Source organism: Colias philodice, chromosome 16 (assembly GCF_061535455.1).
Source record: "Colias philodice isolate Cphi_HAF_F1 chromosome 16, ilColPhil1 Martin Lab GWU primary, whole genome shotgun sequence".
NCBI classification, from domain to species: Eukaryota; Metazoa; Arthropoda; class Insecta; order Lepidoptera; family Pieridae; genus Colias; species Colias philodice.
Window position 1 is genome coordinate 6,124,821 of NC_143101.1, and position 16,172 is coordinate 6,140,992.

At 33.3% G+C, this 16,172-nt stretch overlaps 3 protein-coding genes across 3 annotated transcripts; all 3 read left to right on the forward strand.

Annotated features, from left to right (window-relative positions):
- Window positions 1–261: 261 nt before the first annotated feature.
- On the forward strand, window positions 262–1,007 carry LOC149481718 (uncharacterized). The gene is made up of 2 exons (XM_089705106.1): window positions 262–377; window positions 629–1,007. Exons 1-2 carry the CDS (start codon window positions 369–371, stop codon window positions 929–931), a joined length of 312 nt encoding a protein of 103 aa, XP_089561232.1. The 5' UTR covers window positions 262–368; the 3' UTR covers window positions 932–1,007.
- A 3,995-nt stretch (window positions 1,008–5,002) lies between these two features.
- Window positions 5,003–8,880, forward strand: LOC149481719 (uncharacterized). The gene is made up of 3 exons (XM_089705317.1): window positions 5,003–5,063; window positions 6,215–6,404; window positions 8,421–8,880. The coding sequence occupies exons 1-3, from the start codon at window positions 5,058–5,060 to the stop codon at window positions 8,744–8,746; spliced, it is 522 nt and encodes a 173-aa protein (XP_089561443.1). The 5' UTR covers window positions 5,003–5,057; the 3' UTR covers window positions 8,747–8,880.
- Window positions 8,881–9,940: 1,060 nt separating this feature from the next.
- Window positions 9,941–14,686, forward strand: LOC149481720 (uncharacterized). Its single transcript, XM_089704736.1, has 4 exons — window positions 9,941–10,384; window positions 12,328–12,363; window positions 12,465–12,591; window positions 14,485–14,686. Exons 1-4 carry the CDS (start codon window positions 9,941–9,943, stop codon window positions 14,613–14,615), a joined length of 738 nt encoding a protein of 245 aa, XP_089560862.1. The 3' UTR covers window positions 14,616–14,686.
- Window positions 14,687–16,172: the final 1,486 nt, after the last annotated feature.

The window sequence follows — 16,172 nt, forward strand, 5'->3', positions numbered from 1 at the left end:
TACACCTTGAGTTGGGTTACATTGTTGCATGTTTGGTAAGGATCTCTAATTTTTTTTGAAAATGCAATATAGCCTATGTTGCTCAGTGAAGATGCAGCTTTCTAATGGTGAAAGAATGTTTGAAATCGGTCCAGTAGTTTTTGCGTGAAAACCATACATACTTACATACATACATACATAGGTAATTACAAACCTTTGCTCTTTATAATATTAGTATAGATTAGTATAGATACGTCATATATGTATACCTGTTGAGGGTTATTTACCTGGCAGATTAGTCACAAACTTATACAAGAGGAGGTGTGTTCGAAGTTGTATAAATAGGTCGGCAGATCGGACCTCCAACATATTCTCGGATACTCGCCAAGATGAAAACAGTGAGTAGCCAACCAATATTTTATATTATTTTACAACTAAGTAATCATTATTTTGCAAACAGTGCTTAAAATTTAAATAGGTATAAGTGTACGAAAATTCATAATATTTAAATTTTATATTTGATCAGATAAATTTTGTGACCCGTGACACTTAAGATAAAAATAATATGTTCAATTAAAAACCGGAACAAAAAACAGTATCTTACTATCCTCATTTTGAAATTACCTACTTAACTTTCTTTATTTTTCAGATTCTGTCTATCGCTCTGCTGGTGTGCGTTTGCCTGGCATACGCATCTGCGTTGCCAAGCCCATCCCAGGCTAAGGCTCAGGCCGCTGATGAGGTGTTAGAGCCCCAGGAGTCCCATTGGGGCGGCGGCGGCTGGAGGGGCGGTTACGGAGGATACGGAGGTTACGGAGGTTATGGAGGTTACGGAGGCTATGGAGGCGGTTATGGACATGGAGGTGGCTGGGGACACGGGGGAGGCTACGGTCACGGCGGTGGCTGGGGCGGCAGAGGCTTCGGCCACGGCGGCTACGGCTACGGACGCTAACCATACACCAATGTAGGTACCTTTACGTATTTCTTAGATCTGTGATGTGAATATACAATAAATATCGTTTAAAATATCCATTGTTTTATTGCAACGTTGCGTGTCTCTACATGAGATAAATTGTTAAATAATTTAAAATATAACGCAATTGTTATTATGTTAATAATTTAATTTGCATTTTATTATTACATTTTACACAATTTAACGTACTTATCTTGGTACATACTTATCTAACATCTTTACTTATTATAATTTTTTTACATTCCTGAGTCTTGGTTGACCACTTATACTTATATATAGAAAAACTAGTTTAAATGTTGTTTTTAATGGATAAAGCCACTCAATTATTGAACAGAAATTCAAATTATAACATCAAAATTCACATGCAATATCTATTCTAATAAGATTTAGAATCTTAGTCTACTAAAAGCATCGTCTTATCTTTTTTACAAAATGATAATTAACTTTTAAAAAAATCTTTGTTTATTGTTACTGTATTAAACAGTTTTTGCATCGTTCAAAATTAGAGCGAAAATTAATCGCAATATGTAATTTATAAGTAGGTACAAAATTCACACATTTTCCAATTCTTTTGTCTTATTTTACAAATTATTTCTGTTTGTTTTGGATATTATTCACCTTCAGCTAGGATGCACAGGGTGACAACAAATTGTGCAATATTCATATTTTTACAGATATATTTTTTACTTTCCATATTACACAAAGTGTAGTAAATAATACCCATATGATGGTGTGTGATAAGGATGCATCCATGACATAGTTGCTATGAGTCAGCTTCCATTAACAGATACCTAATATATGTAACCTAGGTTTAAATAAAAATTCTACGACAAGTCTTAAACCTATAAGCAAAACCACGGTTAATATACAGGCAGGTAATTAAAATTTGTGATGTACATAAATACATGTTATACCTAAGTAAATAGTATGTTTTAAAAATTGTGTGTTTGCCTGTTTAATGTTAAGGTTGCCTGGCAGAAATATCTGACTGCAATAAAACTGCCCTTTGTTTAATTTTAATCATATAACTACATATGTATTAATTTTGTACGATATCGTGTACGATAAAAAAAATTGGTTGAATGAAATTACCGATTTGTTTAATGAATGAATATTCATTCAATGGCCATTAAAATAACTATGGTCAACAAATATTGATCGAAGTTTTTATCAAAAACAACTCTACTTTTCACATTATTGTGTATTGGATAATTATAGTATACCCACAATCCACATTCCATTTCTTCGTATGAAAAATCAGCGTTGCTAAATTCAAACATCATAACTTTGGCAAATATTACAAACAAACGTTAAATAGTTAGATCCTTTATAGTATTTACATTTTCGGTTTAAATAATAAAACCAGTTCATTTTAATCTTGATACTATATTTCCTGTATTCATATTCAACCACGCCTTTAATAATATACTTAAATATAATAAAACTCGTTCATTTCATTCAAGGATATAATATTACATACATAATAATAAAACCACAGTATTACCATTATTTAGGAAATAATGGTAATACTGTGATAAAACTTTATACATTATCATTTCTCATTGCGAAAAATTATATGTTTATTTTAAAAGTTTCTTCGATAGCTGTATTTTATAAAATTAATTCGTCTAGTTTCTCGCGTTGCGCCTTGCACTGCTTACCTTATATTGCTAAAACCATAGTATAAAGAAAAATAATTGAGTATCCCTTTCATGTAGATTTTGATTCAAAACTTGATTGAATTTCAATTGGATTGAATATTACATATATACCTATTGTAGATATCTATGAAGCTTTACTTAAAAACAACCGGATTTTTTAATTATTTAAATTATACACCTTAAAATATCATATGATTAGTCACGTACCACATAATAAATGTGCCTATATTGTTCATAATCAAGTTCATAATTCATATTATTTGTGATATATTTTTTAATCTTAATAATATAGGGCTTAATAATATAAAACAGTACTGACGTACATTATTTTATGGTTTCCGTTAAAGGAATATAAATATTTATCTGTTATACCAATAAGTAAAGTGACCACTACAAGAAAAGCGATATGACCATTTGGATACTACCTCTAAAATATTAAAGACCTAAACTTATTTTAAAGAACATCTGATAAGTTTTTGAATTCAGACCCAAAGAAATAGATTATATACATAGATTATATGACATACTTAAATAGATTATAATAGCTTGTTAAATTTCAGAAACTTCAAGGCATATTTTTCTTGTAAATAATAATGATACTTACCTACTACTGTGCCTACTACCATAACTAATACGAGACGTTTTCAGTGCACAAATGATGTACGTACAATGTACATATCACAAATAAACGATGCCCTTAAATGATTGGTAGTTGAGTGTAAAATTGTGATGATGATTTCACAAATAAAATCATTTTTCGTCATTTCATAGCATCACGCTTACCCGTCGCAACTCGCATCTAGGTGTCACAGCCTTACCGTGGACGGATACTTAACTGTGTGAATAATGACTCATTGTAAAATCAAAAATACCATTTAAAACAACGCAAATTTAGCTGTGTAAACAACATAGTGTCAACACAAAAGCAATGAGAACGTCTTGGCATTACGCTTAAACTAGTTTATATTTGAGATTTCTTTGAAGAAACATCCGATGAACCCGCTTAACCTTGGTATATCCCAGCATTTCTACGTGTTCTGCAAGTGATCTTTAGGATAGAAGGATACATTAAAAATGACCTTGTTTTATTTATCTTTTTTGTGGTATAAGATACATAGCTGCCCCTGACAAGGACGTGTTTTTAATTACATACAATTTTTCACATTTGACATTATTAATTACATAATATGAACGAAGTAGTATGAAGTAAATAATAATAAAAATACTTTTATTTCTCTACTGTTTTCTTTTATTCTCTACTACAGACACTTTTCTATTACCTAGTATTGCAACGTTATTATAGATATTTCATAATTTGGTGTATACTATAATGCCCCAAAAAAAGCTACAGAGGCAAAAAATATGAAATTCACTCGAATTTCATAACTGAATATCTGAACAATACTAAGTATTTTGTATGTATTTAAATAGGTATTACCATAATTTATATTATGAAAAACCTGCGTCTAGAGACGCAGTCGTTATATTGCATATACCTACCTGCACTTACCCAAGAAATACTCAGCTGTGCACAATGTTCAATTAGAAAATGTTTAACACATTAACTGCAGAAAACCGCAGAAACAAAACGTTTTCCCATTATTCTACTTGTACGTTACACACATTACACAATTTAAAACGTAAGTGATGAAATTTTAGATGACTTGTCTTATTTTTTGCGACTGCTAAGGTAAGTACTTTTCGGTATAATATAGATAACTAGATATACGTGTATTGAAATTCTAAGAAACTCAAATAAATCAAATTCTAAGCTTTTGAACAGATGTATGGAAATTATTGTACCTATTTTATGAAATTTTGCTTCCAAACAGGTTCAAAATGTCATTGCAATATTGAAAAGAAAAAAAGATTTCATTTTATAAACATTCACTATATGGACGTACCTAGGCTCTACAATTTCTCTACCAACGATTTTTACTGTTATTTGACGCTAAGATTGAGATATGATTTTAAGAATTAATGGGTAACAAGATAGCTTAGTAATTAGCTTTTAATTTTTTTAAATACATCTTACGTAATATGAATTTTTATTATTTCCTTATAACGGTGTATTTACATCAAACGAGCGAATGCTCATTCTAACCCAACAATGCCAAATTCTTTTAGTGAAAACAGGCGTAGTGCTTAGTTCGATTCTATGCAATGTTCTAATAATGAACAACACTGATACACTAAAAGATCGCTTGCTCATCCTCTATGTTCGTTTGATCTAAATGCAATTACAGGCGTAGAGCTTTAAAACGTTTCAAGCTTTAAAAAAGGGGAACTTTCACCGCCGTCCTTGAACCTGAACTCATAAAATTTCTAATCCAGAGAAAGGTCTATGCCGTGTCCCATTTCAAAACTCAGTTGAATTTTTACTTCCTCACAGAAAAGTGCATTTCTTCGTTTTCTGCTAAGTTTGTTAATATCGTCATATCAAAATGTTTGTAAGTTAATTTTTATTTCTACCGTCATTTTTTATGGTTTAAAATAATTATTTAAATCACGTACCTTTTTATTTCATACGCAGTTAAGAATATATTTAATTGTTATTTTGTCTTAAAGTAAAAATTTTAATTGTAAATGTTTATATTACGCATTTTTAAATACTCATTACCTTTTTTATATAAATTGTTAATTAATGTTTATCACTCAAAGTAAATATAAAATCCTTTAGGTATGAGAGAAACACAATCCTGTCTCACTATCTTGCAAACAATTAGACTATTCATATTGTAATTAACTTTTAATTTGTGTTTATGCATCATAAGTTCTTTGAATAGAATTATAATTATAAAGAACGATTGATGAGTGTTATGTATATAGTCGATAACCGCAAATAACATGCAATTATTACATTAATTATGTTTTAAGGATACGGTTGTGATGATAATTATATTATAACTTGTTAACTCATCGCTAACTTGAACCTAGATTTCCTGCTTGTATTTTTATAATAATTGTTGAATGTTGTTATTTATCCCTGAGTCGATATAGGTACGTATTGTAACATCGGTCTTTACCAGTAGGTAAATATAAAACAATATTTTGTTTAATCTCGATTAATTTCTGTAAAGTACATACCTACACACTGCACACATCAAACAAATGTCCGTGTGTAGTATAAGAATAGAAGCATTATTTTAAAATTATGTTGTTTAGGCTTTATTATTAATCAAAGCAATGGGGAGAGGCGCCAGATTTACCAACTGGTTGAGTAAATTTGCTTACAACCATCTTGGAGAAAATATGATAATATTTGCCATTAGATTCAACGTCTTATTTTGCTTAGGTCTCTTATAGTGGCGATACACTTAAAGATATCAAAGTATTGTAGTTTGGTAAAGATGGCATAAATTTATACCTACAGCACTAGATACATTAGGTATGTAAATCCGCCAGTTCATAGCAGAATTATAGTATAAGTACCTATATATTTATTTTTCATGCGAGTTCATTGCTTCATCTAAAAAAATATAGCATCGGTGACGCAAATGTAGGTATCGGCTAAGAATTAAAAGGTTAGGTATCCAGATTTTTGTTAGGTAATGACAGCCAAGTGAGCCACACAATTGAGTAAAAGGTACATTTATTTCAGATGTTCATGTGGTGGTTCTGCAGCAGTTTACGACCAGCGGAAAGCACAGTGCTTGATCCAGCTCTATACCTCGCTCCAAGCCCTCCTGTCACACCTATTACGGGCGATATACCGGGAATATTATGGTCGCAAATACCGAAGCAAGATCCCAAACGGAACCCAATTGGAAACCCCGACGCTATTAACGAATGTAAGTTTCATAGTCGATGCCTTGATGAAGTAACTCTATAATGTTATGTTTGTTACGCATCCGTACTATTAGGTACCTACTGTAATTGATACGTATCCGTATCGAAATGTCAATCAGTAACACAAGTATGAAATCACGTAAAATACACCTGTCACATTTTTTTATGTTAGTCATTTTATGAATTAAATAGGCGTATATTTTTGAAGATTGTTTACATCATTGGTTGCTTACAATATTTTATGACAAGTAATTATATAACGTAACGGCACCAGTCTTGTACAGATTAAGGAAAAAATTGAAGTTTTTTACAAATTTCTCGTAGGTTTTTTAACTTTATTGGATATTGTTTAGTTATACCTTTAGTTCAATGTTAGTTTAACGTAACCAATGTTAGAAAAAAGATTACAATGCATAAATAATGAAGTTATTTATAAATTAAAAAACCACTTTTTTGCACCAGTGTTGGACAGTGAGAAATCTAATGATGGACACCCAGTTTTGGACAACATCCAGTTATGAACACCCATTTATGGACTGTACCTAATGTCGTTTCTCCAGTTATTTACAATTGGAGAAGACTTATAGTTATCAATAGAATCTTGAAAATGATGATTGGAATACAATAAATCGGAGATGTATTTATAAAAAATAGTACTTATTAATTATTTTGCATACTTATAATATTTAAAACAGTCTTAATTTCCATTTTCTATGCAAAAATTGGACAAATGCATCGTTAAATACGAGTTACACCAATATGGTTTTTTTTCTCAATAAGTCAGGGATGAAAAATATAACTAAAAAAAGTATTGCCATTCCATCCATTTTGGGACTTCTTCTTCTTCGTCATATCACTCTAGGGGGGTAGATGTTACCCGCTTCACGATGTTCCGCCATATCTCTCTGTTTCTTGGCATTCCGCTACACTCGTGAAGTGAATCGCCAATCTGAATCCGCCAGCAGCCTTAATCTGATCGGTCCATCGATATGGATTCCAAATTGTAGCACGAGACAAAAAGCTTTTTTTAAACTGTTGTCAAGATGGTGTGGATGAAATTTAAGCGTGTGTGCTATATGGTGGTGAAATTTAGCAGCAGACAACGATCCAAACAGTTCATCAGAGAACTCTCTATGATAGATGCGTTACAATACGCATAAGTATGCGACTTTTCTACGCAGTGATAGAGAATGAAGCCGAGAACGAGTCGCAAAGCAATAATGACCCATTGTTCTAAAATATATTCTTCATGTTTAGATAGATATTATGTTGTTGGACCCATTAGTGTAATTTTAACAAAAAATATCAATGTCCATTATAGGAACCAAAGCAAATCCAGTCATGGACAATTGTTGTACAATATTGGAACCCTTTATTTGAAATGGTCGTGATAGGTATATTATTAATCAGAAAGAAAAGACAATACAGAAAAGCGCATGTAATTAATACCTTTAAAAAAAGTTTATTTTCGACATATGTCCATAAATGGATATATCCATAGAATTAAATCCAGTTATGAACACTGATGAATTTTATTTAAACAACATAACCTATCATGATACTGAATCGTGTAATATTTCGTACACTTAACTACTATAAATAAAAGTAATATCAAAATTGTGTCCTCACTTCCTTAAGGATTTTCTTAGTAAAAACGGATTTCTTCGAAACGAGTCGCAGCAACTAAACATAACGTTCTGCCATCTCCAAACATTTTGGCCGAATAAGATGAAATGTCGTATTTTGATAGCTTATGAACCAAACTTTTATTTTAAGTATTGCCAAATTATATAACGTTAATTTTGGACTTAATATTTAAATTTAATATTTATTTTGTCCATTACTGGATGCTTGTCCACCACTGGTGCCGTTACCTTATCTAATAGGTATCTTTTACATTCAAAGTTTTGAGTTGCACCAGTATTGGACAGCGGTCTACAGAAAATTCACTTCAATCACACCTCAACTATATCTAGTTGTTTATTTATACTAAACTAACCAATATTGAATTTTTCCAGTGGACACTTCGACGACATTAGACAAAGAGTCTATGGAAAGCGCAGAGACATTTTGGCCACGATTTGGAGCAAGTTATGGTCTACAAAGTATACCCGTACAATTCCATTTAACTGGTACTTATGGAGGTTTGGGGGGAAGTGGCGTGATTGGAAGTAGCTACGCTAGTATACCTAGTACTAGAAACGTCGTCGGAAAACCATATTATGCTGGCAGCGGCTACGGATCGTATGGAGGCAATAGTGTGAGAGTATTTGGTACCAATAACAGTCCTGTTTGGAGTGGCTGGGGTAACGGCAAGTGGGGTCACTATGGAAAGGGGAAATGAAAACAACTTAACTGTAATTCTTATACCTTTTCGTAATATGCGCTGGAGATAATTTAAATTAGTTTAATCATTTATGGCACATAGTTATTAGTTATAATACAAATATATTTTGCGATGAGAACTTTATTAAAATATCAAACCAAAACTGATTTTTATTTTAAACACGAGATCCCTAAATGTATATAATATGTTACCTTCCTTGCATAAAATCTAATATAAAATTGCCACAATTATAATTATTTGTGAGAACAAATCTTATTAATGTTGTAAGAATTATAAGTCATCTTGGATAGTAAAAAGTTGATACAATAAAATCAGAATTACCGGCGATGTTAATAGTTTTTTGAACTCTTGTGGTTTGTGAAGTAATAAGTAATTGAACATTAACTTATCTATACGTGTGGGAAATCCAGCATATTGCATCTCTATTATAGACAATATAGGTATTTTATCTGTAATAGAGGAATATATATCTACACTAATCTCTCTGTATTTTTACAACCTTCGAAAAATCAATAAAATAAGAGCTAACTATATAGAGCATTAAATTTTACTTTAAATTAAACATAATAAATTTATCTCAACGTCTACGATTATCTATTAATATTCGCCTACACACATCATGTCATAAATATTAGCATAAATACAAACACTTATTAAGATAATGTTATAGTCATCATTCATTCTTCTCATAATACTAAAGACAGATTGATCGATCAATTTAATAAATCACATTTAAGTATAATGGTCCACTTATTATTGTATTAACGTTCAGTTTTTCAAATATTTTATATCTATACTAATATTATAAAGCTGAAGAGTTTGTTTGTTTGTTTGTTTGTTTGTTTGAACGCACTAATCTCGGGAACTACTGGTCCGATTTGAAAAATTCTTTCGGTGTTAGATAGCCCATTTATCGAGGAAGGTAATAGGCTATATTTCATCACGCTACGGGCAACAGGAGTGGAGCCACGGGGGTGAAACCGCGCGGAGCAGCTAGTTATATATATTCCTGAATAACCTACAAAGCTTATTCGAGAAACAAGTTTCTGTCAGGATATCTATTGTAGTCAAAATGCAATAAAACCTCTTGTACTATCATTATTCACGCCAATCATGTGTCACATATAATTGACTTACTTCCGCTCTACAGCTCTTATATTCCCACAATTTTGACCCACTACATCAGTTACTATGTACAGATTGATTATTCTAGTTCCATTACTAACAGCGCTTGTATCATGTACTGGGGAGGGCAACATCCACCTCATGGAAGAGGATATAGAGGAAGCTTTACGTTCTTGCTCCATCAATACAGAGAGATTTAAAAATAATAAATACGGTAACAGGAGTCGTCGAAGCAACAACGAGTCGTACCCTCGAATCGATAGTAACATGAAACAAGAATCAAATATATACGACCACGAACGTCGTAATACAACTGAACGAAATCAAATACATGTTTTAAATGGAACAGATTATGATTATTTGGGATACGGAGCTGGGGATAAAGGTGAAAAACTTATCAAGACGATCCCACGTCCAGCGCTCGGCAATAAATATAACAGCAGCAACGATATTCGTTCGTACAGAAATAAACGTAGCGAATCTTTTCTAGGTACAGATGACTCTGATCAGGTACATTATTTATTTAAATACTAGCAATGCCCTGCGGTTTCACCCGCATAGATAGCGATATCGTTACAGTGAAAAGTCTACTATAGGTCGGACTATAGGTTTAATTTTTAATCACATGAAAATCACCTTTACCCCGTCCCGCACTACGGCCTTTTTTTTTTGTTTTAGTGGGGAAATCTTTCATAGATACCCACGGCCTCCGGAGGAGGGGCCGTGGGTTATGTCGGATTCCTACCGACCAAAACCCCACTGTGTTCCGTCAAGACGCATATTGGTAGGATTCGACGACGCGGTTGGCGTAGTGGTAAAGTAACTGCCTACTGAGCCGACGGTCCCGGGTTCGATCCCCGGTCAGGGCAAATATTTGTGTGATGAACTCAATTATTTGTTCTTGGGTCTGGGTGTTATTATCTATATATGTATTTATTAAATATTATATTTATCGTCGCCTAGTACCCACAACACAAGCCTTAATTGAGCTTACTGTGGGACTAGGTCGATTTGTGTAATAATGTCCTATAATATTTATTTATATTTATTGCACGCCTCATAAGCGAAGCGTTGAGGTGGGTACTACTGTCACTTCGCGCAAAACATCTGATTTTTCAAACTTAAAATGTCTTTATGTTTATTTATTCCTCCGTGACCCCCGCACTACGGCCTGCTCGAACAGTATACCTACTATTTTCTGTAGATTGACACTTTTAAAAATTCGTTATATCTTTTAAATGGAATATCCAATTCTTTTCATTTAAAAAGTATTTTGCTGGTATTGAAACAGTCTATAATAAAACATCATTTAATGGGATAAGGATTAATATATATGTGTATGGATTTAACATGGTTTGATTACTGTCGGCACTTCTATTTACTTTGAAAACGTAAAAAAGTTGTTGTAGTAACATAACTACTGAAGATGGACATATGGTATCGCGGACTTTCTTGTAGATATTGATCCATTCTATAATACCGTAGAACATTTTTTTGTTCTATCTTCAATAATTCCGCAGCGCACGCGATGACAGAAGTTTTATTGAGGATTTTTTTACACCTTGGGTTACATTATTGTATTTTTGGTAAGGATCTCTAATTTTTTTGAAAATGCAATATAGCCTATGTTGCTCAGTAAAGATGCAGCTTTCTAATGGTGAAAGAATTTTTGAAATCGGTCCAGTAGTTTATGCGTGAAAACCATACATACATACATACATACTTACAAACTTTTCCTCTTTATAATATTAGTATAGATAATGCGAAAATTCCTTTCCTACTATAAACTAAGCTCTTCATGACTGCGCACAGAATTTTCAAAACAAAAGCGGCAGGTAGGTACATAACCTGTACTGTATTATATTATTGACAATTCAATAAGTATCTCTATATACCTACTGTTAATAATAATTACTATTTATTTGTACATAAATAAATAAGTAAACAGCATCAGGGTTCAGAGGTAAACGTATGATCGCAGAACTGGGTGGACCATGGTTCAAATCCAGGTGACTAAAAAATTTCGAACACAGAAAGGATTTGTCGATCACACCTACTTGCCAAAATCGATCAGTTCACTATATTAAAAGTGCATCTGCCCCTTAACTACCTATATATATATAAATAACATAACACAATTTTAATAATATGAGTGCGTCGTTATTCAATTAGTTTTCGAATAAAAAAGCATCATAAAAATAAGTATGTTTTGATGCTGACCATGATTCATTTGTCAAATGATAAGTGATGAGAGTCAAGAATCCACTCGTAGTACGCAATTACTTTACCTGTAGTTATGAGAAACCGCAAATGCTATTTATGGTTTGTCAACAATTTATATTCATATAGATTTAAGGAAATAATATGTTAGCTACTTATATTACCTAGGTACTATATTGACACTTAATTGTTATTTTCGATTTCATTACAAAGTAAATATTTTTATCTTCTAGTGCCTGAGTCAATGCGTGTTCGCTAACTTACAAACTGTAAGTATAAATTGGAAATATTGTCTATTCAAAATAAACTACCAACTTATTATATATTATCTATTTAAACAAAAGGAAAAAATATATAAAAATGTTGACAGGTCGACTCCAAAGGTATACCCAGAGAAGCGGAGTTGTGGAACAAAATACAGACTTCAGTAAATTCACAACAATCGCGCACCCTGCTGAGAGATCAACTACGCTCTTGTTTTCAAGAGTTGCAAACTGGTATACCTAACATTTTTACTAGATTTAAATTATTATCAATTTAAAAATTCACCTTTGTAACGTACTTAAGTATCTACTTGATATCTACAAATTTTACTAGTCTAGAAATTCTAAACTCAACCACCAGGAGAAGAATCACAGATTAAAAATATTTAAGTAATTAATTAATAATTAGTCTCCTAAAGTTCTGCCCCCCTAGACAAGTGGCTTTCTATTAGCGTAAAGTTCAATAGAATAGATTATGAATGTATGAGATTGACGTAATCAATCGTCGTCGTCGTCCGCGTCGTAATCAAACGTCAATCTCATACATTCATAATCTATTCTATTGAACTTTACGCTAATAGAAAGCCACTTGTCTAGGTGGGCTGATTGTTTCAAGATAAAGGTTACGGATAAAGGACGCAGAATAAAATGTACCTTCATTTTTTCTTCATTTACTTATATTATCTACACTAAAAAAACGCATCCCGATCACACTTTGGTATCAGGCTACCAACAAGCAACAACAAGGTCTTCGCAATGACCTAGTTTTTTTTTCAATTGCATTTTGAAATACCTACCTACCTCTACCTGAAATCTACTACAACTTTATAAATACTACATAGTATATACACTTCCTATGACAAAAGTATCACTGTTACCTACTTCTAAGTGCTCTGTTATGTTTGATGGTACCTGTAACTTTTGTTCCTATGTCACAGATTACTAAATAGTTTTCCTATGTTTTAACCTCACCTTCGTAAGTAAGTAACATAAAGTAACCGTCATGAGAAGCTATAAATTTTGTAAACAAGTGTTCAGGAGTTCACAACATTTGGACCAACAAAAAAAATGAATTTGTTTAAGATTTAATAAATTATTAAGTAAAAAAATCACCTGTAAAAATCACCGGTAGTCACTTGTCACACGAAGCTCAAGCTATATCTCCAGGTATACCAATTAACCTAACCAATTACTTCACAATTTAAAACCTACTTCTAATATTAACCTTAAGTTTCCAAAGATTAGCGCGTTTGAACAAACAACTCTTTCTTTTTACTTATTATATATTTTAGATAAATTGTATTACGCACCTTTTGACGTTTTTTTCGTGGCGAATTTATTTCCTTAGATGTACTGGCTACTGGCTCCATTATACGTAATAACAAATAAAATTAACGCAACAATTAAAGTAACAACAATAAAAAAGTGATAACGAAACAATAACAAAATTAACAATAACAACCAGATCCGCGATATATGCAAAGCAATGAAACAAACTCGTACGCATTCGAAACTCGAATGATGCGTTTATTTCAAAATGGCGTCCCGATAGTTCACAATCCCTGCGACGGACGCGTTCCGGTACCAAGAAACACAAACGATAGCGCTTTGCGTCGTTAAAATATGATCCGACTAAATTAAATAGGTTGTTACTTTCATATAACCCGTCTATATTTCATGTCGATTGAATATGGTCAATTTATTATTATCTCGCAGTATAAAATGTTTACTTAGTAAAAGATGTTTGTTTACATAATTTATAGCTTCTCGTGACGGGTACTTTAGTAGATTTCGTCATAATAGTCTTATGGGTGTGCAAGCTTTATAATGTACAATTGTTAACTTACAATGTTATTTATCGGTACAAATGTAGTTGGAACAAAAGATTTTACTCCAAAACTCCAAAGGTAGGTATAATCATCATACTTATTAAAGTATTAAACAAATCTGATGTAAGGAATGGAACTAATTACATTTTTCCTAAGGTCATGTTATCGAGTTTGTCGACTGGTAGGCAGTCATTTAGGTAATACTTTTAAACACAAAAATAAGGTTTCACAGAAATGAACTAGGTTAAAAGTGCACTAGCATTTTGATAAGAATTGTTAATTTTTTATCTTTTTACAGAATCTGAAGAAGATGGATGTTCTTACTCTAACAAATTAGACCGATGTTTGATGCTACGCCTTACAGATCGTCAATCATTCATTGCATCCAATAACGACCAATCAATGCACCAAAAATCATCAAAAACATAAAGCAATATCTACGTGAGGAGTTTTTGCCGGCCTTTCTTTAAAAAGCTAATGAAAACAAAAATGTATCAATTTAGTACCTAATAACATTTATACTTAGCTAGATTTTATTTATTATTATTCTAAGACTTTGTATAATTTGTGTTTTCATTGATCATATTAAATACTTACTTCAGAGTATTGCGGAAAAGCCATCCTGTTATTTCAATTATTGCTCATAAACGGTAAATGCCTTTTGTCATGTTGTTCATATATGTATCACTAACTAATTCAACCAAAATTTTAACTATGATGAACATGTGAACAACAACAGTCATGAACACCTGTCCTGTACAAATGAAGTGACGTGGCAGCGTATTTCCAAACTATACATAGCCAGAACGCAACCATAGGAAACTGCTCGTGTATACTTTGTAACGCGGATGCTTGCTTCTTCGTTCCAAACTATACACGATCAGTACGCTAAATATGTTATATGTATAACTAAATATAGCTACCTACTACACCACTTACGCTTGAGCGAAATTATAAATATATCTACTTTCTAATCTATCTACTTTTATTCTTCTTGATTGATTCAGTAAAATATGGAATAAAAATATTATTAGGTAAGCTTAGAAAGTGTTGGGCCAACGGGTTGGGCCAACGTGTAGAGAGCTACTTGGCGGTATGTTGGCTTCATTAGCCTAGTTGGCGCCAATATTGGCAGGCCAACCGAATGTTGTCGGTTTGGCACACATCAAACGAACAACGAAACAACGAACAACGTTGTTCGTTCGGTGTTCGTTGTTCGTTGTTCGTTGTACGTTGTTCGTTGTTCGTTGTTCGGTGTTCGTTGTTCGTTGTTCGTTGTTCGTTGTTCGTTGTTCGTTGTTCGTTGTTCGGTGTTCGTTGTTCGTTGTTCGGTGTTCGTTGTTCGTTGTTCGGTGTTCGTTGTCCGTTGTTCGTTGTTCGGTGTTCGTTGTCCGTTGTTCGTTGTTCGGTGTTCGTTGTTCGTTGTTCGGTGTTCGGTGTTCGGTGTTCGGTGTCCGGTGTCCGGTGTCCGGTGTCCGGTGTCCGGTGTCCGTTGTCCGTTGTCCGTTGTCCGTTGTTCGGTGTTCGGTGTTCGTTGTTCGTTGTTCGTTGTTCGTTGTTCGGTGTTCGGTGTTCGTTGTTCGTTGTTCGTTGTTCGTTGTTCGTTGTTCGGTGTTCGGTGTTCGGTGTTCGGTGTACGGTGTTCGGTGTTCGTTGTTCGTTGTTCGGTGTTCGTTGTTCGTTGTTCGTTGTTCGGTGTTCGGTGTTCGTTGTTCGTTGTTCGTTGTTCGGTGTTCGTTGTTCGTTGTTCGTTGTTCGTTGTTCAGTGTTCGTTGTTCGTTGTTCGTTGTTCGTTGTTCGGTGTTCGTTGTTCGTTGTTCGGTGTTCGGTGTTCGGTGTTCGGTGTCCGGTGTCCGGTGTCCGGTGTCCGGTGTACGGTGTCCGTTGTCCGTTGTTCGGTGTTCGGTGTTCGGTGTTCGGTGTTCGGTGTTCGGTGTTCGGTATCCGGTGTCCGGTGTCCGGTGTCCGGTGTCCGTTGTCCGTTGT